This window comes from Thermobia domestica, chromosome 18, assembly GCF_964235325.1.
Source record: "Thermobia domestica chromosome 18, izTheDome1.hap1.1, whole genome shotgun sequence".
In the NCBI taxonomy this organism is placed as follows: Eukaryota; Metazoa; Arthropoda; class Insecta; order Zygentoma; family Lepismatidae; genus Thermobia; species Thermobia domestica.
This window is the reverse complement of record NC_137471.1, coordinates 160507009-160534130: the sequence shown is the minus strand read 5'-3', so window position 1 is coordinate 160534130 and position 27122 is coordinate 160507009. Positions and strand designations below refer to the sequence as shown.

Here is a 27122-nt window from a genome sequence, read left to right as displayed (position 1 = left end):
GGGAGAGGAATCGGTCGTAATGAGCAAGATTGTTCAAATCGGCATCTCTTCTTGAAAATTAAGAATTGTTTATGCAAAAGGTCGTTGATAGTATCCTGTGATGTTCTCAGAATTCGAACTATGCATGTTGGTCCCTGATTGTTGCGAATACGGATGCTTTTTTAAAGGTGTATCCCACTTCAGGAAGTTTAGCCTATATATCAAGTGTTATAGATAGACGGACCCCTCGTACTACTATTGACATGGTATTTGGCTGAGGTTGCTAGTGTCGGATGTTCTTGAGAGAAGTTAAAGTTGCAATTTTCCTGTACATTTCGAAACTGGATTGTCACGAATTATTTTGCGAAGTTGGCCGACTGTGATTTAATGATGAATCCATTTTTTTGTTTCTACCACTTGCGAAATATCTTTGCGTTGCCGATACTGGAAAAGTTAGAGAAGTAAAACCTTCGAACTAAAGTACTTTGGATTGTAGTTTTGCTGTAGCAAGCTGTAGACAGGCTGCAGAGGAGGATAAGTTGGTTGGAGTCAGAGTCGGAGCTCGAGATGCTATGTGCATTTGTATGCTTCTTAAATGGTGGTGAACTCGTTGATGATGCTTGGTGGTTGCTACTGATCGGAGAACGAGAACTCTGGGAACTTGGTTCAGAGTATGCTGAGCAAGAATGAAATTGTGGAATGAAGAAAGTGAGAGGAAACTGAGGAACACCGAGGAAACCCAAGCACACGCTGTTTGTCCACCACAAAGTTAACTTGGCGGGAGCAGGGTTCGGACCCGAGACCCCATGCATCAGAGGTGAACGCTTTACAACTGAGCCACCCCGGCAATTTTATCTTCAAAGGATGTATGAAAGACTTTCCATCGTCAATTATCATATGCGGTAAAATAACGGAACTGAAACAATATCCAAAACTATGAGATGAGAACAGGATAAGGGTGAAAATGATCATAATGATAATCAAAAATTATACTACTTGTGTATACGGCATCAAACCGCAGAAAAGTTAAAGTTCGAGCTATTGCTTCGGGAAAAATATTTGTGCTATCTCTATGTTTTATCATTTCAATTGTGAACCCAGTAGTAAGGCTACGGCTAGAGTCTGCGTTTGACAGTTGGAGATGCAGTGAAATATCGTTATCATTTATTGGTAGAGGAACTCTCAATGAAAATAATTTACAATGTTCAACTCAGATGGCAAGAAAAGAGTGAGAGTGAATTGGAAAACGTGATCCCACGCTAGAGAAGTGTGCCAGATCAAATGTTTTATATTCTGTGTTTAATGTGGTGATGTACAGTAGAATGCTGCTCAAAAGTGCAGTGAACAGAAAATCACCTTTAAACTATACTACAAAAATTTACAAAGTGTTACAAACAATTTTACAGGCTGTGCCGTAAATATGGCTGTTTAGTGCTGAGCGAAACATGTCTGAAAATATCAATAAGGAACAGTGGAATGTCGTTTCTCAACCAATTCTCTACATAGAAATAAGACCGCAAGACCATAAAGGCGGATTTTTTGTAGTATTAAAATTAATGGGGCAGCAGAGCACAGAATGATCTCGTACGTGAGTGTGAAACTATTCGAGCAGAGGAAAGTCTGTCCAAAAACAGTCTTTGTCGGGTGTTTCTGCAGACCATATAGGAACAGTGCTCTAAGTTTACTTGAAAGATGCCACGAACATTTCCAGATGTTGTCAGAAGGTGACAAAGTTCCTCATTTTGGTGACTATAACTTCAGCTTAGATAAGGATCTACACTAAACATGGAATAACCTCAGACACAAATGACATCCCTTTGTCGACTATTCTACTCAAGCATAAATTTGGGATAGTAAAATTTCCATAGCAATCGTAAAAATAACAGCGTAGATTATATCATGTCTATTCGTCCAACAGAATGCGACATCACATATAAACTCTCCGCACCTGTGAGATTTTTCTTTTTTGTGGATTATCATTTACTTTGCAATATGAACCTTGAGTAAACGCCTTGCTAAGATCTTTGCATCTCTTTGGTGACTGACATGTGTTCAACTTCGTTTCAACGTTTGAGCGTAGACTATATCGTCTTCCACACCTCTCACGTGTGAGGTTTTGACCCTGTGTGGCTCAGCACGTATGAACGTTGAATAAATTCTATACCAGTATTTTTGCAAGGTGAGATTTTGCTACGGTTTGGATTCACATATGTGTAGCCAATTTCGAACTTAGATTAAATGCCTTACCACACTCTTGACAAGTGTGATGTTTTACTGCTGTGTGGGTTAACACTTCTCTAGCCAAACTTCAACGTTTATCAAATGACATACCACACTCAGGGCATATTAATGCATATTAACATGTGTAGCCAGAGTTGAGCTTCGATTAAACTTCTAACCATCCTCTTAGCATACGTGACCTCTTTTTCCTGTATGGATTAACATGTGTGTAACCAAACATAACGATATTTAAATTCGCCGTCACACTCGTAGCATGTGTGATATTTTGTTTCTCTAAAGAGTACCATGTGTGAAGCCTAACTGGACCTCTACATCCAAATATGAACGACGAGTAAATGCCTTACCACACTCTTGGAACGTGTGAGGTTTTCCTCCTGTACGGACTAACATGTTTGTAGCCAAAGCCGAACGTTGATAAAATGCCTTACCACACTCTTGGCACGTGCGAGGTTTTTCTCCACTGTGCATTAACATGTGTCTAGCCAAATTCGAACGAAGATTAAATGCCCTACCACACTCTTGGAACAAGTGAGGTTTTTCTCCTGTGTGGATTAACATGTGTTTAGCCAAAGTCGAACGATGAGTAAATGCCTTACCACACTCTTGGCACAACTGAGGCTTTTCTCCTGTGTGGATTAACATGTGTGTAGCCAAAGTAGAACGATGAGTAAATGCCTTGCCACACTCTTGGCACGTGTGAGGTTTTTCTCCTGTGTGGATAAACATGTGTTCAGCCAACTTTGAAAGTTCAGTAAATGCCTTACCACACTCTTTGCACGTGTGAGGTTTTCCTCCTATATGGATTAACATGTGTGTAGCCAAATTTGAACGACGATAAAATGCCTTACCACACTCATGGCATAAGTAAGGTTTTTCTTCTGTGTGAATTGAAATGTGTGTAGCCAAATATGAACGATGAGTAAATGCCTTACCACACTCTTTGCACGTGTGAGGTTTTTCTCCTTTGTGGATTAACATGTGTCTAGCCAAATCTGAATGTCTACTAAATGCCTTACCACACTCTTTGCACGTGTGAGGTTTTTCTCCTTTGTGGATTAACATGTGTCTAGCCAAATTCGAACGAAGATTAAATGCCCTACCACACTCTTTGCACGTGTGAGGTTTTTCTCCTGTGTGGATTAACATGTGTCTAGCCAAATGTGAACTTTCAGTAAATGCCTTACCACACTCTTGGCACGTGTGAGGTTTTCCTCCTGTATGAATCACCATATGCGTAGCCAAACTTGAACATACTCTAAATTCCTTTCCACATACTCCACATATGTGAGATTTTTCACCTGAATGCACTAACTCACAACTTGACATAGTTAAACTTTGACTAGAGCGTTTATCATTAGTTTGGGACGTATGACGCTTTTCACTTTCACGTGTCACCATATTTTTTGTCAAACGTGATCGATGAAATCCTTTGCCAAACTGCATCGAAGTATCAGATTCTTCACAAGAATGAGAAATGGATTTATTTAATGTAGTAAACGTATTCCCTTCTCCGTGGAAAGCAAAGATGTTATCGCGCCTGTAACAAAGTCAACAAACAATGAAATGTAAATAGAGATAATGATTAAGTAGCAAGAAAACATGTAATCATTCGCTATATTACATGTTTTATTACATTAAATATTGTAGAAATATGAAATGGAGTACTATATCACTATTGTCTCAAAATAAGTTGCTGTAGTTTGTTTCACTATATCAAATTAAACTATCATTTATATCGTGGCGGACATAAGCCTATGACCAGGTATTGTCGGCTGTCTTGTCACAAATGCACAGTATGAGAATTAATTCTGTCTTATCTGTAGATTCGTGTGGAGAAAAAAGCAACTTGCGATCCAAAGGTTTAAGAACAACTCAACGTATTAATAGAAACTGTACCGAAGGTAATTCACTTATATCATCATAAGAGGAACACGAAAGACGTTTTGAAACCATTTAAAAAATTACATACAACTTTCCAAGCTGAGGTATAAAAACTTAGTGTAACAAGACTAAAGACGAATCATTTACAGCGTTGTGATCGTGGTTCAGTGGTCTAGGGGCTTGACCAGTAATCTCGAGGATCTTCGATCAAATACACGTCAAGAATTTTTTTTTTTACTTTAGGAATTTTGATGGAAATAGATCGGCGATAACACACGCTTCACTACATTCAAATATTTGAATACTCGTTTGTTTCAGCACTTGAACTATCAAAATTTCAGGAGTAATACTCATAATAATAACAATATTCTCGATGAATATTTAAAAACTAAAAACTTATTATCGCTCAGGTCGTACCATTACAAGCAGAAACGTGATATTAGGCAAATAAAATATTTCGGTTTTGTGTAATGTTGCCCATGAAAAGACGAATTTCTCATTTCGATTCTAAAACAAACCAAACAAAATTGGGACGAAACATTCTAATTCGAGACAGGACAAGTTTAACTTACACTATAGTCATGCTTTTGAGATGAGAATCGAGACGAGACCAAAACTATCGTAAACATTTCTCATCTTATCTAGATTCTAGAAATAGTGTATGCCACTCTTTAAGCAACAATTGCTCTGTAGACTGAATCTTATACATCATTTTGATAAGATTTCAGAGCTCACTGAATTATGATCTGTGTATATATTTTTGTAGCAAAGTTTTTTTAATTAAATCTGCAAATTTCACAAGTTAGTTTATTACAAGCTTTAGTTTTCAATTATATTCAGTTCCTCTTTTTACAGTTTTTTTCCTGAAAACGTACAGTAGAATATATTCTACACGAAATATTAGCGGAAATCTTTCGTTTAAATTTGAGTAGCTGTAGAGGTGTCTCATGATGGTACGGAACCCCTTTCCCGAAATCCCTTCGACATCTTCTGTAGCTTAGCCAGCATAACCATTAGTTAAAAACAACTGTAATTACGGCTCTTGTGAGTTCAGAATCCCTACTTTCTACACGAAAATTACCTCGAAAGTTTCCGTTATAACATTTAACTTTCCTTTATAACATTTAGCTAGTTGTAGGGAAACCTTCCGTTATAACATGTAGCTAGTTGTAGGAACGTATCGAGAGGGTATGTGCTGTTGGTCCTGACACTTCTCTCCAATCCCGACTATTTTGTAACTTATGGCTTACGCTACGGGTTATTTTACAGGCTTGAATACAATGTGTCCTCATACGGAATTTGTTACCTATACTATTATTATTATTACTATTATTACTGAATATTTGAGACCTCAATATTACGTCACACTGCCTTAGCAAAGCTGGGATAAATGCAATAAACAAGTGACAAATCTTGGGAAAAAGACGAAAATCAATGTGAAGGTTACGATTATATTTACAAGAACCTAACAACTACCAAAAAACACGATTTCAAACACATGGCGACCGTTTTCCGGATTAAATTATAGTAATCTTCCTACAACTGCTTTTACAATACCATTAGTTATACAGATAACATGTTGAGTTTGGATCTGATTAACCTAGTGTCGACAGTCAATTTCTATCAGATCCTCGGCGAACACTATTAATTAAAAATAAAGCAGAGTGATAGATAAAAACAAGAACTGAGTAATGTAGATTTTTCATGTAAGTTAAGTAAATATGTTTTGACCTTGAGAGCAACAGAGAGATTAATGTAGCTCATAAATTTTTTTCTTGTTGATTTTTAATTCTATGTAGTTGTGAGTGGATAGCAAACAGCTGATTGAGTATACACACATTCATACATGTTTTACACTATGAACCTTCATGTGCATTTATGAATAAGTGTAAATGTTTTAATACTAATACACAATAACACACTGAGCAAGGCTATGTGATAATGTGTAAAAAGAAAACAGAATCACTGACAGTTTCAACACAATAACTGTGCAAACAAACAGAGAACATATAGAGAATGTTTCGGAAAGCAGGAATTAGGGCGTACAGGAAAAGAGGAAGCAGAATAATTGAACTAGTCAGAAGAAAAAAGAGAAAAGCAATAGCGAACAAAGATCAAGGGGTATTAATATATAGAGTAGGATGCGAGGAGTGTAACAAAATTTTCATAGGAGAAACAAAAAAAATGCAAAAAAAAAAAAAAAAAGGATTAAGCAGCACCAGGACGTTGTAAGACTGAAAATGGACAACAATGCGATATACAAGCATCAGAAAGAAACAAACCACAGGATAGGGTGGGAAGGAGCAGAGGTCATAGAAGTAGAGAACAGGACTTTGGTGAGAAAATGGAAGAAAGCCAGAGAGATTATGAAAGCAGAACGCAAGGTGATGAACTGGAATGCAAGATTCTCGATAAATAAGGAGTGAGAGAAGATTCTGCTTAAAGAAGAAGGAATAAAAAGGAAGAAGAAAGAAAGAGGAACAAAATAACAAGGATAATAAGGATAATTAGAGGACAGGACACATCCAGCGGAAAAAAGTAAACCTTTAATTGGACACGTGTGCAGCTAAAAAGTGCAAGTGAAAACCAGACAAGTGTTATTTTTGAAAGAATGGGCGGAACCTAATTAAAATTGATCTCCGTACAGTATATATAACTGATGACCAACTCCCAGCAACCAGAAGGAGTGGAAGTCTGATGAAGTCACAGTTATTGTGTAGAAACTGTCACGTGATACTGTTTTTCAAATATTATCACATGGCCTTGCTGAATGTGTTATTGTGTATTAGTACAAAATGGAATCAAAGGCTGATAGAATAGTTATAAAAAATATTTTATATATGGTACTAGTTTATATCTGTGTTAATTTTATATTGAAGCACTTCGCAAAATGAAACCTGAGTTGTGAAAAGAAGGATTGGTTGTTAATGGTCGTAATATCAAAATTCTTAGTGTTTCACGTTTTAAGTGCATGTTTCTTATTTTCGTATTAAACTCAGACATTTATAATTTTGTACTTTGAATTAGTTGCTCGTATCTCATATCAATATGGAGGCTAGTGTTTTAGAACAATTTCAAGCAATGTTGACAGAAGAATTAGAGAAAAATTACAAACCATTGCTCAAAAATGGTAATGAATATTGGATGCCTAGGACAAAAAATACATGAATCAGTAGGTGAACTTCAAAAGCCTGTAACAGAAACGATTTGGGAGCATAGGAAAGAGGGAATTGAATGCCAAAGTAGACAGCTTACGTATTAATATCAAAGTAGCCAATAACTCCTTAACTCAATACTCTCTGAATTAGTTAACGCGGCCAATCATGTTGATTCAGTAACTGCTGAGTTTAAAAATAGTGTAGTGGAATGAAAGAAAGGTCTCACTGTGTTCTATGAATAAATGCGAACGGCACAGTTTGAGTGTAGGCAAACCAACAAAATAAAAGAGTGCAAGGCGGAAAAGAAACCGTAAATACTCTTAAATTCGAGCCGGCCCACGTTGTGAAAGATATGTGCCAAATAAATCAGAAAGTCAATTACAGTCAGGAAAAGGAAATATGCAGTGTAGAGATAGCGAAAAAGAAGAATCGTTACGCGTACCTGTAGACAATTGTTTCTAATGTAATTGTTTTGCCGGCAAGGGATACCGATGTTTCACACGTGATACGCGGTAGCCTTCAGGTTGCGCGTATCCGCCCTCTCGAGAAAGCCAGGGAAGGCTTGAGAGTTCAATTGATGATTGTGTGTGATAACGAAGTTACAGTGTTGTCGGTTTTGTGTCGCAGGCAAATGGTTTTGCGCGAATTAACAAATTCAAATTTGCCTTTGTAACAGTGTATGTCTAACGTAAGTTGCATTTTAGTGCTGCAAATCCATTCCGACTTTATCAGCTTTGAGTATTGTAGAAAGAAACGACTTCAAATTCACAATAGGCCCGCCAAGCGAATTCTGTTTTACGTAGTGAAGGTCTAGTACATAATATATCGGTCGGAAATGTTTACCGTAAACAAGCGTAACACTTCCAATAAAGCACACGCAGTCGAAAGTATATTTCCGTTATAGAACCGAAACGTAACACCAAAGTTAAGAAGAAAAATAAGATGGCCAATGATACCCAGTTGAGTTTTCCTAATACATTATTAACGTAAACTCGATTTCGAGGAGCATAATCAGTAGAATTAAAATGAACAGACGTGACAATATCAGTACATCAGATGCAACATTTATTAGTTTTAAGTTGCCGAAATGTTTGAATTTTCAAGCTAGTACTTCACTATTGCGAAATTGTAAAAAGCGAAAATTTAAGTGTAGTGCTACACAAAATGTAGACATGTTGATTGCTCATGATAAGAACAATGTGCGTCGACCTCCACGTACAGCGTATTCTCAGCACGCACAACCACACATTAGACGTGCAGAAGGAAGTAAGTTGAGAATAAAAGGAAAGTGCTTTGGTAAGCGTAATTCGGAACGCACTAAACTCGGTCAAAGACGAACTACATGCAAATTAAAGTCGAGCTGTAGGAGGGTTATTTCGAGTCAAACATGCGGAAGAAGTATACATCGACTCCGAAGAGCACTAAAAAGCTTAAGCGAAAACACGTACGAACATTGTATAGTAAACTACATGGCAAAATATACTAATAGTAAGCGCAAATCTAAAAAGAAATTTGTGGCAGGTATCGCAATGCAGCGTAAATCCAAACGTCGCAAAGGAAGGCGTGTCATTAAGTGGAAGTTTAGTAAATACGCTGTAAAAAGGAGAAAAGTTCCGAAATTAAACAAACTAACTGGAAAAGTACACGTAACCGTGCTAAATTACAGCTTACAAGCGTAACCGGCACAGATGGAAAATTAAAATCTTAGCACAAAAAAGCGTGAACTTCACCCCAACTCGGGTTAAACTCCGGAAGAGATGAGAAATCAGAAATACCGAATTTGAACTTTTAAACTTTTAGATTATGAAAAAAGGATTACTGTTTATTTATTTGATTATTTCCCCGAATTTCGAAGGTTACTTTTCAGAATCAAAGTGTGCGCCCACCGCCACTGACGCACCAGTCCAAGAAACCAACAATATCGCCTTATAATCAGGTACGTTTACTTAGATGTCATATTTTATGGTTTCCTTACAGCATTTGGAGATGAAAGATGAATGTGGAAAGAAGAGGAAAGACAGCATTGAAAATTTTAAACAGGTAATTGATTTAGAACGCGATTTCGGACTTTGAAATTGTAATAATACCGCACCACTATTGAAAAGTATGGCTATCCCGTTTTGGATGCGGACTTTCAGTATCGAATTAGTATTAGGATGTTTAAGTTTTGTATTTTTTTTTTTTCAGGTCTTTCCAGTTTTGGGAACCATATTTCATAATAAAATTTTATTATCAAATTTTGCTTGAGTTTTTAATCATTCTCCTTTATGTTTATATTAACATTAACTCTCCCCATACAATCAAGCATTTAGAGACATGTTAGGCAATTAGATATAATTACGAACATAATTAGAGAAGTACTAGTAATAACTACAATTAATCATAAAGTTAAAATTTGGGTAATTAAAAAAATGTGCTCTTCAGATAGTGAAGTTTTTCATCTGATTGTGATTGTATAATGTGAAAATATGCGAAATTTGTAACGTAAGATCAAGTCGCCGTCAAAATACTGTAAGTTAAACACAATTTAGTATAATATTGAAAGTAATTGACAACAACCTTGAATTTGATAAAGTTGCTCGTTGATTTGTTCGTCGTTCGATATATATATGAAATCTACTATGGAAAGTCAATGTGTATTCAATGTGACTAATGATAACAGAAGTTAATTGACTTCAGAGAAAGCGATATTATAAGTTAAGAAGAGTTGAAGGTTAAAATATAGTTCATCCCCTAGGGACATCTTTACTTTCGTTATAAAATTAAAGTGATGAAACCAGTCCGACGCCTGATTGGGTCCCAGTTAATGTGCAGATTCGGAATTTACTAAAATTTCAAAATTTTGTTCTAATGTTTAATGTTTGGCATAATTGGAGAAAAGTATAATAGTAATAAAATTGATGTTCGGATTTTAGATTTTGATATAATAATTAGTTTTGATTTGGATTTATAGAAAATAATTAGAGTTTTGATTTGCATTTAGAGAAAGTAAATTAAATGTTATTCTTTTTGATATTTGAAAATAACTCTTCTTTGAAGTATTCTTGTGCCGGGAATCATAAACCGATCTCGAGAAAAAGGAAAAGGGAAGCACGTTTACGATTCCACGTTACCCTTTACTACGATAAACACCGGATACTATGATGTATCGATAGTACGGAGTGCCTACGTCATTTACGCAGTATACGGTAAAACTAAGGTTTATGTTATGAGAACATATTAAGATTGCTACGTACCAGTAGGCCCTGAACAACAATAATGTTTAATGAACAAGTTAATATTACTGTTATCTTGTGTTTCACTATTGTGACAAATTCTCTCGGATGTGACTTTATTCTCGATAAAGATAAGTGCAATTGCTAGTAAGCCACACATAAGTATTAGCTAGCGCTCTTTAAAAGTTTACATTTGCAAACCTACCAATTTTGTAGGTACGAGCGGGCCTGAAGTAATACTAATGATTAAAAAATTGATGAATTGAAATGTGAGGCTGTAGCATTAAATCTCCTCCCAGGGTGTATTTCTTGTCGTCCTTTTCATTATATTTATTTTCTTAAACTGCCTCCTCAAGGCCTGAAAGTTTACAGCCCAATTGGGGTTAGGAAATTAACCCTGATTTGTCATGACTTGAATACCGAAGGCATGCAACTAGGGTGGTATGTAAGGTCTTGGGGTAGAAGCGATTCATCCGAATCGTCAGGGACTCTGCAAGTTTCAACTGTAAGAGATTGTCCGCACCGTTGGTTTTAGGATCCAATTCATTAATCTGTATGGCGCTCCGTAAGGCTTAACCGCCGTTTTACTAATTTATTTGTATTAAAATGTTCAAACGGTTATTAGTTACGTTGTACAATGCAAGTTACAATGTATAATATAACGAAACTGACTTAACATTGACGGAAATTCTTTTAAAATTTGGCGGTCCTTACACCCACACAGCAAGGAATATTTCCTCAATCAAAAGAAAATATTTTCCTTGGTTTCCAAAAGATTTTCCTTCTCTGTACATTTCCATGCTGGTTTCCCCAATGTATTCCAAATATTTCCCGAAAATATTTTCCCAAAAATGTTTGTAAAACATTTCAGAAATTACCTGGAGTACATTTTGAGAATGCTTGCCGGAAAGTAAATCCAGGAAAATATTCACAAAATATATTAGAAATATTGTTTTGGATCTAATTTAATATATTTTCACTGTTGAGAAGGGAAATATTTTTGAAATGATACTAAAAATGTTTTCCATATGTCATACGGAAAACAATGAAACGAAATATACTCCACATATTTAAAAAATGTTTTCTAATACGTTATTTGCAATATTTTCTATTTTTACGAGAAAACGTATTAAATATATATTATAAAAACATTTAGAATATTTAAAAAAATATTTCGTAATATAAGAAATATTTTTCAGAAATGTTTTTAAAAGGTTTACTTAATTTTTACAAAAGTATTTTGGTAATCTTCTTCTATAACTTAAATTAAATATTTTCGTATGATATTTTAGTATTATTTCCAGAATATTTTATCAAATTTTGAATATAAACCCTTAAAGCAGATAAAAGGAAACATTAAAAATGAATAGAAAAATGTTTTCCATTCTGTTTTGGAAAATATTTTGTGTCTTTAGTGAACAACATTTTCTGATATAGGTCTATTATAGAAACATTTTTACATTGTTTTCAGTATATACTCTTCCGTTATTAGAGAAAACATATTCCTTGTTAGATCTGAGAAGTATCCCAAATATTTGCCGGAAATATTTTTTAAAATGTGTTTGGAGAACATTTAATGAAGTACAGGAAGCAGTGGCGTTAAATAAGCTTTCCGGGCTTAAGTCCCACCAAAATATGTTTTACTATATTAAAGTAAATAAAATATCCTGCACAATTTTCACATGTCCAGGAATAAAGTTAGCAAAAATTCCTCCACGAAACAAAATACGCCACTGACAGGATGCGCATTTTTAGAACATTAGTAGAAAATAATGTAAGGAAAATTTTCACAAATTGTAATAGAAATATTGTGTTGAATGTAATGTAATATGTTTTCAATGTTGAGAGCAGGGGTAAAAGTGGATTTGAAAAGGTGGGGGACGGTAGGTAGCGGATGACGTCACGCCTTTGCCCCTGACTATCTTTGACCACTGTATTTTTTTTAGGAACTGGGGAGACGCCATACATATTTTTTCCAGCTGGGGGCGGCATCCCCCCGCACTTTTTACCTCTAGTTGAAAGAGAAAATGTTTTCGAAGTAACACTAAAAATGTTTTACATAGGGAATACATCATAAAGAAAACAGAATAGGCCTGTGAACAGAATAAAATGTTTTCCAACATGTCATATGCAATCTTTTCTATTCTTACAAGAAAACATATGAAATATAATTTTTAAAATATTCGAATATTTTAAAAATAAATTCGTTCGTAATATGAGAAATATTTTTCAGAAATATTTTTAAAACGCCTATTAATTTTGTATGGAAATGTTTTTGTTACCTTGTCCTGTAACTTAAATGAAATATTTTCATGCAATATTTTAGAATTATTTCCAGAATATTTTATCGAATGTTGAATCAATTCTCTCACAAGAGTATCGTAGTAGCATTATTACCAATCATTATACTAATTATAGCAGCATCAAATAAATATATTTGTTAAAAATTTGAAATTTATAATATCTTGGTGACATCGCACAGGCATTTATTTCAGATCGCAAAATAGCATCGCTACATCAACCGTCATTTGTTTCTCAAAAGTACCAGCATTACTTGCGCGATGTTGATCTGTTCCTGTGAAGTTGTGACAGAATCTCGGGAATTCGAAAGATCAAAGATTCATGTGAAACACTAATTCGAATGTTACCATTTTAGTTATATTTATTATATAAATAGGAAGAAGGCATCTGGATCTGAACGGTCGTGCCTATGAAGAAGGTGTCCAATTGAAGGCCGAAATGAAATGAAGCTTACAACAAAAGTCGGTAAGTAGAACGATTATATAAAATAATTTAGCTTTATTGTCTGTAATAAATTCATGTGGGAGGCTAGATTTCCATTGTTTATGATTATACATAAAATACCGTGCAGGTTTCTTTTGGCTCACCATTCGAAATAATTGCTGAAAAATGAATTATTTTAATAACTTTCTTTTTATTGTCTCCTAAGTGATTTTCGATAGGCGATTTGAAATACGTCACATGGCATGGATGAGATTCTAAGGGAGCGTCAGAAGTAATTGTCGAAAAATTACAGTTATTATTTTATGATTTGCGTATATATATACGGGGCCGGATGTATCACGTAAAAACTATAGTGCAAAAAATACAAATCAGCCTACGTGGCCACTAAAAAACACCAATAGGCAGGGCTCTAGAACACAGGTCTCCCTTCCCATTTATATGTAATATATACAGAAATCAACGTGCCCTGCGGGGCTCTAACCCGCTTTCACTTGCTAACGGTCACTCGGCAATACTATGTGAATTAAATACTTTACTTTGGTACAGAGAAAGAAATCTGTTAACCTATATGGGGACCTGTGTTCTAGAAACTTCCCGCAACAATACTATCTGAATCAGAACAGGGCGAAAGTGGAGGACAACAGGAGCAAGTAGATGCTTTCCAAAGGGAAAAGATGTGGGCAAGTCTTTAATTTAGGCAAGGCAGTGGCAATAAACAATTCATCTGAACCTGTTCCTGCAGTTAGTTACAGTTCTCAAGAAGGAAAGACAGAAGATAACGTGCCCTACGGGGCTCTAATCCGCCTTCAATCGCTAACGCTCGCTCGGCGATTTGTATTTTATATTACTACCTTGCCCAAAGTAAGGAGTTACCAGGCGTATATTACCATTTTAATGACAGGTTATAATAATTCTGCGTGTAGATTTACTTCTGGCGTGCCACTCGAAATCTCTGTTTCTTTCAGAAGTAATGTTCCGGGGGCATTGCTAATACTATTCTAGTTATTATTGTAAACGTATTGTTTTGGATGCTCCGGGGGGCACTGCCCTCAGAAAAACCGGTCTGGAAGAAACGCTGCTCGAAATACTTTCTGAGATATAATTCTTTCGCCACTTTCTTTCTTGTTGTGTATTCAATGATTTTCGCCAAGCGAAGTATAAATTTTTCACTTGGCATAGATAAAATTCAAGGAGACCGTCAGAATTAATTGTCGAAAAGTTACAATTCTTTTACGATTTGCGTATTTATACTGAGTCCTGATGTGTGGATAGGAAGTACAGTACAAAAAATAGAAATCAATCTGTGTTAGGGGGCTACTAAAAAGCACGAATACCATCTAACCGAGTCATGGAGGGTGAAGGCGGGGGCCCAAGGGGGTGCTTCCGAAGGGAGCAGACACGTACTCTCCTATTTTGATCAAGGGATAATGGCGCGTATATTACCATTTTAATGACGTATTCTCGATTTTTTTAGGGGACAGACGCTTGGCTAACTTTGTTCCTGGAGATGAAAAAATTCTGTAAGATAATTTATTTACTTTAATATAGTAAGTACAATTTCAATGGGCTTAAACCCGGAAGCCCCCCTTAAATACACCACTGGGTTATAATAATTGTGGGGTTCATTCGACCAGACGTTTACACCGAGAGCAAAATTTATAGGTAAAATGTGAAGTATTTTTCGTGAAGGAATAAGAGTGTGAATGTAAGTTATTTCTGTCATTGCACAGCTTATTGAAATGGATTTTGAATGCAAATAGGGTAAGAGTAAGCGACGGGAATTTTAGGTTCATACGTCAGCTGTGAACATCTGCGATGGCCGTAATGTGATTTTTTTTTAAAGAATTGTGTAGTAAAGAGAGAAGGATTATAAAGTTTATGCAGAGTCATGGTATGGTGAAGCGCGTAAAATCAACTGCGCAAAGTGTGGAAAAGATGTATTCACGAAGAAAAATTCAGAACAGAGGCAATAGCCCTGCATACACTATTTTCAGTCGTAAAGGTGAGAAAGAAAGGGGGTGTAACACACGTGTAATAGCTGTGAAATTTTTTTTTTAAAGGATCGAAATTAAGTGTTTTTGAAGATAAGAATAATTACAAATATTGTGAATGACCATCCTCTTTTATGCGTACCCCCCACCCCTTTGTCGCTGATGTTTTTGCTCCCTACGCTGTCGCTCGGGCCTCCCTGCTGTGCTTTTGCCTTGACTCGGTTAAATAGCGTTCTTGTTTTTTTACTGGCCACCTATCACAAGTTGTTTCGCCTTTTCTTTTAGAGCTCCTCATTTAGTGCATAAGGCGGCGCGGTTGCTTAGTGCTAGAGCGTTCACCTCCGGTTCTTGGGGTCCCTGGTTCGATGCCAGCTCGCGCCGTGTCGACTTTGTGGTGAACAAACGTCGTGCTCGTGGGTTTTCTCGGGGTTCTCCCGTTTCCCCCCACTTTCTTCATTTCTCATTATCACCGTCTTCTTTAGCCTAAGCGGCATAAGCGTGGGACGTGAAACTTAAGGATTTTTCATTTAGTGCATGTTCTGCAAAAAGAAACTGAAAGATGCAAGAAATGCGTCAAAATTTGGTACAACAGCCTGCTAGAGTATTGCCTAATTCTGTGTGCAGATTTACTATTGGCGTGCCGCTCGAAATATTTGTTGAAAAATTATAATTCTTTCGCTAATTTTGTTATTGTCTCTTAAGTGATTTGCGGCAGGCAAATGTAAATATGTCACCTAGCATAAAGGGGGCCATCAGACTAGATTTGCCGAAAAATTACAATTATTCTTGTATTGTATTGTATTGTATTCAGGGTTTGCCCAAGTGGGTCCAGCCCGGAAAAAAACACCGGGTTTTTTCGGGTTGGACCCACCTGGGTTTTTGAGATTTTCGTTAGTATATTATTGGTGCAATTAACGTGATCACATTGGAAGTGATTCTTATCAGATTTTGGACTTTCCTTGGGCAAATTAGGTGCTTTCAGGTTAAGGTATACAACATCCAAAGTGAGGCCTTTATAAAGTTCTTAATGCACTGAATGCATTTTAAAAAGCCGTACCTTAGATTGAGATAATTATAGAACAAATTAATTTATGGAATGTGCTTATATCCTATTTCAAGTAAAATATGCAATTTTATATTTTAGAAAATACTTTTCGTGAATAGTGTGCTCGCTTACTTAGCGACGCCGAAGGACATTATCCCTCATACATCTGATGGATTTAGTGCCATAGGTGCTGGTAGTACTAGTAAATATGTAGTGTATTAATAAAACTATTAGTATTATTTTTTATTATCTTTGATGGTAACACTGGTAATCTTCAGTAGAGTTTGGTTTTCCAACAACAGTTTAGTTTAGTTATTTGTTGCTACTTTTCAACTAGCTTTCTGTAGAATCAACAGCAGTAATAGCGTAAAAATTCGTGTCAAATTTAAGAATCTTAGTGCTCGGAGTTTCGAAGGGTGCGTAACGCTTACTATTTCAAGTCCTGAATTCAAACTTTGTACTAGTGGAAGTTTCGATGTACAGTAAAGAAAGCTTGCATTTTCGGAAAATAATAATAAACCTTCGTCGCGAAAGAAGTGCTCGGGAATTTTCAGCAGTTAAACGCACAAAGCATTGGAACTGAATACTTCAACAATAAAACTATTTGAAAAAAATGAAATGAAATCTTTCAGTTTTACGTCCCACGGTTATGCCTGTTAAGCTAAAGGAGACCGTGATTATGAGAAATGAATGAAATGGTGGAATGAACCAAGTGAGAGGAAACGGAAGAACCCGAGAAAACTCACGAGCACGGTGTTTATCCACCAAGAAGTCGACACGGCGCGAGCTGGAATCGAACCAGGGTCCCCAAGCACCGGAGGTGAACGCTCTATCACTGAGCCACCGCGTCCCTAATAAAACTGTTTATTTTACGCTGTACGATATTTAGTTTCATTTAAGACATATTGAAACATTTACTTTATGAAATTGAATTATACAGGGTGTTTCAAAACAACATCGACAACGTTTTTGAGATGATTCCTGACAGCAAAATAAGACAAAAAGTATAGACCAACCTGGGTGCACAATTGCTTCCTTTCGGACTTGTAGGCTGCCGAAAATATGAAAAGATAAACTTTAAAGGTCTATAGCGCCAAAACTGTGGTACCTACCGTAGTCGTGTCGAGACTTCACTTAAAAACTGGGATGTACACTCTCAAAAAATATGCGTTTCAGAATCCTGCGGTACTCACGCAACAATTTTTATAGAGCTAGCCTTGCTACTGGCATATAATTTGGAGTACTGGCCAACTACCTCTTGTTCATGTTTTCGGCAGCTTATAACTCCGAAAGGAAGCATTTGTTCACCTGGGTTGATCTATACTTTTTGTCTTACGTTGGTGTCAGGTATCACCTCCCAAACCGGTGTCGGTGTTGCTTTGAAACACCCTACATATATGTTAATTGTTTTAAATTAATTTTCTGGGAGAACGGTCTTGCAACAAGTGCTCGGGAAATTCCCGTAATTCAACGCACAAAGTATCGGAAGTGAACTTCAACAATAGAACCATTTATTTTACGCTAGAAAATATTTAATTTTATTTAAGACATTTTGAAACTTTTATTTTATTAAACATGAGTTACAGATTGATTTGTTTAAATTAAATTAATATATTTGTTCTCAATTAATATATTTGGCGAATGTCAGTGAGGGTATTAGGCTGATTCGTTCTATATTTGTTCGTTCGTCTGCCTGTACCACGCGTACAACAGGGTACCACTTTCCGTCTTTTAAGTTTAAATTTTCAGGGTACAAGTACGAGACAAACTAAATTTCTCATGTTCAGATTTTGGCGGCATACCAACCTAAAATTTCAAAATAGCGGGTATCCACGCCGCAATTTTCAGTTCTTCAAGTTGAAATTTTCAGAGTAGAAGCACAAGACACTCTAAATTAACTGTATATATTTTGGCGGCGATCCAACGTAAAATTTCAAAATGACAGTCATTTTTCAAAACAGCAGTGAAATTGTTGCAATTTGTGACAATCATAATCTTGAAATATAAATCACATTTTAACACTTTTACCCTAAAGGCATTGGAATATTTTTTAAAAAAAACCTCAAACCCAAAGAAAAAACAATTAATCCCGAAAAACCCCATATGGGTCCAGGTGTGTTGGGCTTTTTCAAAAAAGTCCGGGTTTTTCAAACACTGATTGTATTGTATTTATTTTCACACGTTTTCATACAAATTGTTCACAACATGAACGTATGAGTTGGACACGTCACAAGAACATTGAATGTGTACATATTTATACATTTAAATCTACATTCGATAGTAAAATAGCGTCAATTTAAGTAAGAGAGGTACAATTTTTCATTATTCTAATTTGCATACAACGATATGACAAAATATAACAGTTAATAAAGCATTACATTATACATATGCAAAAATATATATACACTTTAAACCGTATCGGACCGGAGTTTTTGAAAATTCCGTATATTAGAGTGAAAGAGGCTCAATTGTTGGTCTGACAGTGAAGCGAGTACGTTTAGAACTAGTTGAAACGTTTAGAAAGTACGTAGTTCATCTCTGCTGCATGGGGTCCTTGGTTCGATCCCAGCTAGCGCCAAGCGGTCTTTGTGGTAGACAAACCGTGTGCGTGTGTTTTCTCGGGGCTGTCCCGTTTCCTCCCACTTACTTTATTCCACTATTTCATTCATTTCTCATCATCAGCGTCTCACCCTGGATGCATAAACGTGGGACGTTAAACTAAATGTTTCATTTCATCTTAATTTCCATGTACAATACCTGCTTCGTGAGTTATACATAATATTTTCAATCTGTGCTAAACTAGTGTATTGTAACGTGAATAGAAACTAAAATGAAATTTTTTTATTGTTTATCAAAACAATTGATTGAAAATATACCTAGAAAAAATTCACGGAAACAATCCTCTTAATTTGAACAAACAACGTGTAGTGAAAGGAAAAACAAGAACTATTTCTGACAATAGAAAGGTAGACCTGTGACGAGATAAACAAGGACTTCCTGATTGACGTCACAGAAAATAACAATTTTGTGGTTAAAAAAGTTCAAGAATAGAGAACAGGAAGATAAAAGAGAAAAACAAACTGTGTACAAAAACACTAATAAAAATTTACTAGGGGTTCAGTTCGTTTAGTTGGTCAGTAAATCATTATCGGACAAAACTATACGAGTCGCGGTATCCGTACGCTGTACACGCGTAGACTTTGTCCGTTTATCCTTTCAACTGTTGGATGTATTTGGAAACATGTAAGTTGGGATTGTTCTTTATTTGTTTCTTGTCATGCATAAGATTAATACCAGAGGTAACATAGATCCTAGACTAATTCCTCAAGCACCTTAGGCCCATGTGCCAGGACTGTAATTTTAATTTAACATTGTTTTCTAACTAATTTTGCATATAAAATTAATCCAGGTTTTGAATACTCATGTCCAAAACTATTTTAACTTAATGGTTCAAACTAATGTTATTTATTTAAATAATGGACTGGAGTAAAAAAATATAATTTCATTGTAAATAATTGTCAATGTTTAATAAGCTTGTTGGTCCAAGGTATTGTGCCAACATTCGCGTCGTGTCTTATGTAGAAATTGATTTAGTTGTGAGGGCCAATTAAGCTCATCCTTTCAATTCAAATTCATTAAAAATAAATAATAAACTAGATTCCTAGTATCTTTATTTACCAGTAGTAAATAATAAAAATCCCCGCTCACTCTCGCGTGACATGGTAATTCACTTATTATAGTGATCTATTCACTAGTAGTAATCACATTTATATTTATATCCATGTTAACATATTTACTATTTGTGTAATAATCCAATATAATTAAATATTTGTGTAATATGGCTCCCCGGCGGGGAATCGAACCCCGGTCTCCCGCGTGACAGGTGGGGATACTTAAGGTTGCTGACGTTATAGTACCTACAATTCTCCGCAGAATTTGATATTTATGAATTCTGATAGAACAACTTCGTGTAGGCTTTGCTTTGGAAGTAGTTTGGAAATACGTGACTTGTTAAACAATGCATGCTAGAAAGTATCTCTTATCCATGTTCGCGAATAGTTTGTTTTCTGCATTACTACTCCCTGAATACAGCGTGGGTGTAAAGTCAGTTCTTATTTGTAACAATGAATATTTCTAAAACTAAACAACTTATCACAGTTTTATTTTCATCGAATACATTATTAGAGTGCACCATTTGGTTATTAAGTTACATTGCAACGTATGCACCCGCATTTTCTACAACTTCTAAAATGTTAACTGGCCAGCTAAGCTGATGCCAGTTTCTAGGATAATCTAGATTAAAAATAGGTATTGACTTTACAACCAACGTGTATATTCTAAAACTTAAATTATTCCTCGTCTTCCTGTAGATTTCGTAATATTTTTTATAGAAACGTTGCTTTCATCAATTTCTGATTTACTACGGCAGGGTTGGCTGGTTTAAACAGCTGTTTTTTTTTTCAAAAAACCCAACAGGTTTAAACCAAAAAAAGAAAGAACGAACGAAAAATGCTTTAAATCGTGTGAACTTCATGGTGACGTTTCCACATATCACACCAACTGCATTATGTTTATCTACTTTTCATCTTTTAACCAAGGGGTCCCGTGTTCAATTCTCGGTCGAACAACAACCCATCTTTCAAGTGTAAACCAAGTAGCGATTAGGTGTCCCTTTAAGCGAAAGTCTTCTTCGTGATAACTTTTGTATTTCATAAGGATGTTAAGTCTAAACATACGAAACGAAACCAAATTGTATATTTCTACTTGCCTGAATGCCTGTTGTTTTATAAAGAAGCCAAGGTTGCTTAAATATATTGATAGAAATTGGCAAAATGTATCAACTGCCTACGTAGCTTCCAAAATCAGCTTGGATTCGACTTTGTTTTAATTTTGTTGAATGTTATCTACATAATAAATTTGTCATTTAATATGATACGTTGAACTTAAAATTTTACATACAAATACATTTAAACTAATAATAGGATTTTCCCAATGGCTAAGGCGGGAGTTTCTTGATTTATATGTAATTCTGTATAATGTTTTTACTTCTGTAACTAATTATCTTTTTGTCCTTCCGAAATGACTCTTGACAATTATATTAACAACTAGGCCTATGTAAAGATCAGTATAACGTACTTTTTTATCAGGAGTCCTTCGTGAGTGAGTCGACAATCTCACTTATGACCAATTAATCCCGGTTTCGTGTCGAAATGGACAATTTCTCTTGGATGTAAGCCGAGAAGCGGTTTGGATTCCCTTTCAGCATAACCTTGTTGTTGCATAATAACACCAAGACGAAACAAATTAATTTCTGTCCATATCTAATATAAATACATAGAGTAAATTATTTAAACAAAAAAAACTTTTTTTTCAATAAAAACCATGGTTTTTGCCAAACCTGTACAACTGCTTGAAAATTAGTATGTAATTTTTCTTTTATTGGAAAAATAAAACGTCAGTGCAAATATTAATTTTTGAGGATGCGCCAATTGCAACTGACTCGGTGAGACTGTCGTCTGAAATCAATGTAATTTGTTTAAGGGCATCAGTTGTATGCTCTAAATTTCCATTACTATTACTTGAGTGCTTAATATGTATTTCATTACAGGTCTAAGAAATGAAAAACTGGGAGGCCACAGCTTAGAAGCCATCACAAGAAACATCATGAAAAAGACAAGTGCAATAGCTGAGCAATTTAGTTGGCACGTTGCAAAAGGAAAGAGCTTTCCTCGTTAACCACTAACACAATAATAGGTAAGAAACTCTCCCTACTGTTCTTTAATCTCATTTTCTGAGTTGAAAAAATATAGAAGTTGTCATTTGAAGAGGGATACACTATGTTTAAAATATTGTATAAAAAAAAATTGTAATAATTGATCTCTAATCATTCCCTGCTGTTATTATGTTATTAAACACTGCCTATTGTTTTTATTTTCAGAAACTGCAACACGAGAGAAACGTAACTAACGATGAGATCGCGTAGATTATTGGGATTTGGCTTCAACATGCCATACAGAGACGAACAAGAAAATCAGTTAAGAATTCAGCTGCAGTTCCACAGAACTTGGAGTGACAATTCCCAGCGTCGAAATTAGAGTTAGTTGTGGTAATCAAAAGTGAGATTATACAGAAGCAAATGAGTATTTCTTGTTATTCAGCAATGTGATATTTCTTGAAAGTAGCAAAAAACTGACATTTCGTGAAAAGATCTATTCCCCATGCGCCGTAGATTTAAGGAACATATTTTTTGCAACATCCATAAATATTGTTGTTGTTGATTTTTATTGAATTAGCGTGTCAGTGACATAATTTCCTGGAACAAGTTTTTACAAGTTAAAATGTGAATTTCTGATATTTGAGAAGATTGTTCTTAATGTATAGAAACAAATAATACGAGCAGCATGAAGATTCTGCTGAAGAGAATTTAAATAAATAAAACCAGTATAGTGTACATTTATATTTTTATTTAACTACTAACCGATATAAACTGATATATATGCATATTTATTATAGTGGACAGTGTAAATTATAACTACATAATATTAGCTTGCTCTCATATTTTTTTTGTCCTCAAAATCTTATTTATGCACAGAATGTTTCTGGGTGTTCCACTGCTACTACTGGTATGTGGCCACGCCGTGTATGTATGTTGGGGTGTCTTATGTCATATTGCGAGTTTCAGACTGCAAATTAGTCTTCACAATCATCGCGTGCCAGTTTTCAAAGCGGCTATATTGCATTTATTATTTTTAAGATAGGAAAAGGTTTGCCAACAATTGTTTCTTGAATTGGATGTCTAAACCTCATTTTTTTTTTTTTTTTTTGGATCCAATACAGCCGCTTTCAAAACTGGCAGGCGACGATTATGAACACACTGATATCCAGTTTGAATCTCGTAAGTCACATAAGACACCCCAACATATATGCACGACGTGGCCATATACCAGTAGCACCAGTGGAACACCCAGAAACCATTTGTATAAATAAGATTTTCAGTAAGAAATAATGCTTAAAATTATGAGAACAAGCTAACATTATTGTAGTTACAATTTACACTCTTTATTATTATTATTATTATTATTATTAATATTTTTTTTATTTTATTTTTACTTATTAATTTATTTATTTATTTTGTCTGAGTCTGTGGGCCGCAATGGTTTTTCGTCATGAAGACAGAGTGAGGCAAAGGCGTCTAAGCAGGTAAAATTGGACAGAAGAATATTATGTTTTCTTCCAGCTGCTATGTCACAGTATGGCCGCCTTGTTTTCGACCCACTATTTGTTCCCAGCAAGAAGCCATTATATATACACAATGACGCAAAAGGCTGGAGCCCATAGGCCAACTCGGTTACTATTGCAGATATGAAAACAAGGTTAGATATGTAAGGACACTTTTAAATTCCAGCAACACTTTTGTTTTTGTACTATTGTACCGCTCAATAAAGAAAATGCGTTACCATACATCATGTTGGGCTACACGAATGAAATAATGTGTGGTTTAAAATTAGCTACACCGAGAAGAATTGAAAGGAGACACAGTGAAGGATAAACATGCAAATGCAATATCTACGCCAGTGGCGTAGCAACCACGGTGTTGGAGGGGGGGGGGGGAGGAAGAGCAGATTCGAAGGACGCGAAATTGGGTCTTGCACTATATTTTTCATTGTGTCTTTCCGTTCCCTTTGGTCCAAATAAATTCAAACCACACTTTCTTTCATTCAGTGTTATCCAGCAGTGGCAGCTTTGTACTTCACGTTACTATTGGGCAGTATACTAATATAAATACAAAACTTGCTGCATTTTAAAAATTTCCTTCTATATCTTACCTTGTTTCCGTATCTGCAATGGTAACCGGGTTGGCCTATGGGCTTCGCAATCTATCATGTACAGAAAATATTCTGTAAATATTTTGTCATGTACAGAAAATATTCCCTAAATATTTTGTCATGCACAGAAACTATTCTCTAAATATTTTCTGAGATGTACAAAAAATATTCACTAAATATATTTTGGCATATGTAGGAAAATATTGTCTGTGTTACTGGTAAATAATTTTAAAATATTCCATGAGAAACATTTTAAAAACCATTCCGTTAACATTGTATAAAACGTTTCAAAAACATTTTCAGTAATGTTTGGAAATCGTACAGGAAACATTTTTTTGGAAATCTTCTCTAACGGCGTATAAAATATTTCTACAACGTTTTTTGAGTATATTCAGATAATGTTTTCAGTATTATGTGGAAAATGTTTTCAAAAACATATGGAATATATTTCCTTAAGGGAAGTAGGATACATTTTCTGAAGGAAAATGATGGCACGTTTTAGAAACGTTTTGAAAATATTTCATTGCTGTGTGGGCAGTGACTGTTTTTCACGCCACTACAACAACAAAGCCTCCCTGTAATTGGAACTGATGCTGACCCCAACATTAACACCATAATAAAGTTACATGTTCTATCGTAGGGGGTAGTTAAACTTCGAGTATACAGTTCATGGTTTTACCGACGGAGGACTGTGAAACTCTCTTCATATTTTGTGCGAAGTAATGCCCGATGTGCAAAGTAACCCCTTGTCAAGGTAGCTAGTAACCACTGTAAGCGAAATGAAGTATGAAAATTTAGTGTGGCAAATCATAACACGGAACTATGAAAATGTTTGGGAATGAAGGGATCCATATAATTAAGAAGTTACGTCCCTAAAGTATTGTGTTACTATGGAACACAAATATACAAGCAAAGAAAGCATTTCAGCATGTTACCTATAAAATACTTAGGAATGTACAAGAACACATTCAAAACGTAAGACATGTAAGTCATCCTAAATACAGAATTTTGCGCTATCCATGTTTACCCACATTCTGCGTAATGCCCTAATCTGCATAGCAATCTTATTTTTACCGGTCATCTAGCACATGCTGATTAGCGTTGTTTTTACAATAATTCATATATTATGTACGTCTATCAAGCCCCTGAAGTGATCCCATATTGAAAAATGCAGGTCCATACCCTAAAAAAGATTCCTGGGAATGTAAAAAGTCGACTTCCTTGAAAAAATGAGCGCAGTTATGAAATGGACTGTTGTATGGACCTCTACAAATAACGAACATCCATTGTTGGTTAAAATATTCTTTATCTTGTATTTTACTTATGTCTTTCGAAGCCAGCCGGAAAAATCAAGCTAGACCCATTTGAGCTAAATCAAAATAAAATCACAAACGTCCATAGTTTATGTTCGAATATAATACATTACAGGTTTACATTTGTAAAATTTTAGGATTATTACCATTCTCATTATTTGGTATTTTACATAAGTCTCTTTATAAATAAAACAATATCGTCGAGCACCCATATTTTAAATATGTGAACAATTAGTGAGAAATGTGTAACCAATAATAAAGAAATGATTAATTTATCAAGATATGAACTACATAAGAATTGTATGGATCGTATCAATCTTGTTATTATTTTTATTTGGTATACAGCTTGTCTATCTGTGCCATGTCATTTCCAAATTGTAGGCTACTAACTTACGTTCATGATGTCTCCCATACCTAAATATTTCTCGAGAAGTATTGCTTTTAACCAACAAAATTTCCGAAACCATGTAACCGTATTATCAATCTGAGCCAATTAGTTAATGAAAAATTGAACATTACCTTGCTGGCCGAACTGAATTTAAACTTTTTGTTATTAATTGTTGGGAGTCATTAGAATACGACGCGCAAGTCTCCTGAACCACAATTTTTCTTAGCGTTTCTATATTACTTTCAAATGCAGGATCTTCTTCTAGTGCTAATTCTGGTTTTACCCTATCAACGTTTAGTTTCACATCCAAAGAGCACATAGCTTTATCCTTGTCCACTGATACATCTCCTTCCGTTGTAGATAATATTAACTCTTTGTTGTCATTCATTAGTTCGTATGTCCACCCTCTCCCTTCGAGCGGATCATCACTAGGTAAGTCATAGGCAATTTCTTCTTTGCACATCAATTCCGACTTAACAGACGCCTTACCAGCCATTGTGCAATGAAATATTATAAGAATTTCACACCGAAGGGAAGATACAAATATGTTGTTGAAAACATAAGCAGGGTGGCAGTGATCAAAAACTAAATAATCAAATCTCAAATATCCCTTTCGTAATAATGTTTAATACTTATTTAATTAAGTTTATTATCAATCCTGATGATAGCAAACACACCATACAATAATAAGTACATACTCCAACAATTTCTAGAACTCAATACTAATTCTAAATTACTAATTTATATTTTAATCCTTTTTTATATCATCAAAAAATATGTCCAATATATGCAAATTATTAATCTTTCTATTATTCAATTTCTTGTTGACTTCACATATAGTCAATATCAGACATTATTAACCTCACATACTAAGTATCCAGCTTTTCACATTGATTTTGTTATCAGAAGCCAACAAAACAGGAAACCACACTCAGCACTCCGCATACGTTAAAATGAAAAACGACCGAAAAATCATACCTTACATAATTAGCTCTGGCTCTCAAATTTTGCCCTTCAGTCAAAATATAAAATCAGTTTCGGTATCAAGGAGAATCAATCAAGTGGAAAAGCAATGAAAAACCCATTTATTATTACACATATTTATTCAATTTAATTTAAAATTTAAATATTCCAATTTTGAATCATGCTCTAGTAAAAACATAACTACAGGCTTTCTATTAATCCATTTCTTGTTGACTTCACATAGAGTCAGTAGCGTAGCCAGGATGTGTGTTTGGGGGGGGGGGCAAGTGCTGTTATAGGTGCATATAGAAAAATTACAAACAAAAAAATTTATAAACATAAAAATATATAAAAAAATTACAAACATCAAAGTACCA

At 35.2% G+C, this 27122-nt stretch overlaps 1 protein-coding gene and 1 long non-coding RNA gene across 2 annotated transcripts; one reads left to right on the top strand and one right to left on the bottom strand.

Moving 5' to 3' along the window:
- Positions 1 to 469: 469 nt before the first annotated feature.
- LOC145675975 (uncharacterized) lies at positions 470 to 26367 on the bottom strand. The gene is made up of 2 exons (XM_081746804.1): positions 25914 to 26367; positions 470 to 3757 (listed from the first exon to the last, which is right to left on the bottom strand). The coding sequence occupies exons 1-2, from the start codon at positions 26276 to 26278 to the stop codon at positions 2494 to 2496; spliced, it is 1629 nt and encodes a 542-aa protein (XP_081602930.1). The 5' UTR covers positions 26279 to 26367; the 3' UTR covers positions 470 to 2493.
- On the top strand, positions 13162 to 24003 carry LOC145675976 (uncharacterized). Its single transcript, XR_014129256.1, has 3 exons — positions 13162 to 13240; positions 21864 to 22009; positions 22194 to 24003. It is a non-coding gene; the product is annotated as an uncharacterized LOC145675976 (long non-coding RNA).
- Positions 26368 to 27122: the final 755 nt, after the last annotated feature.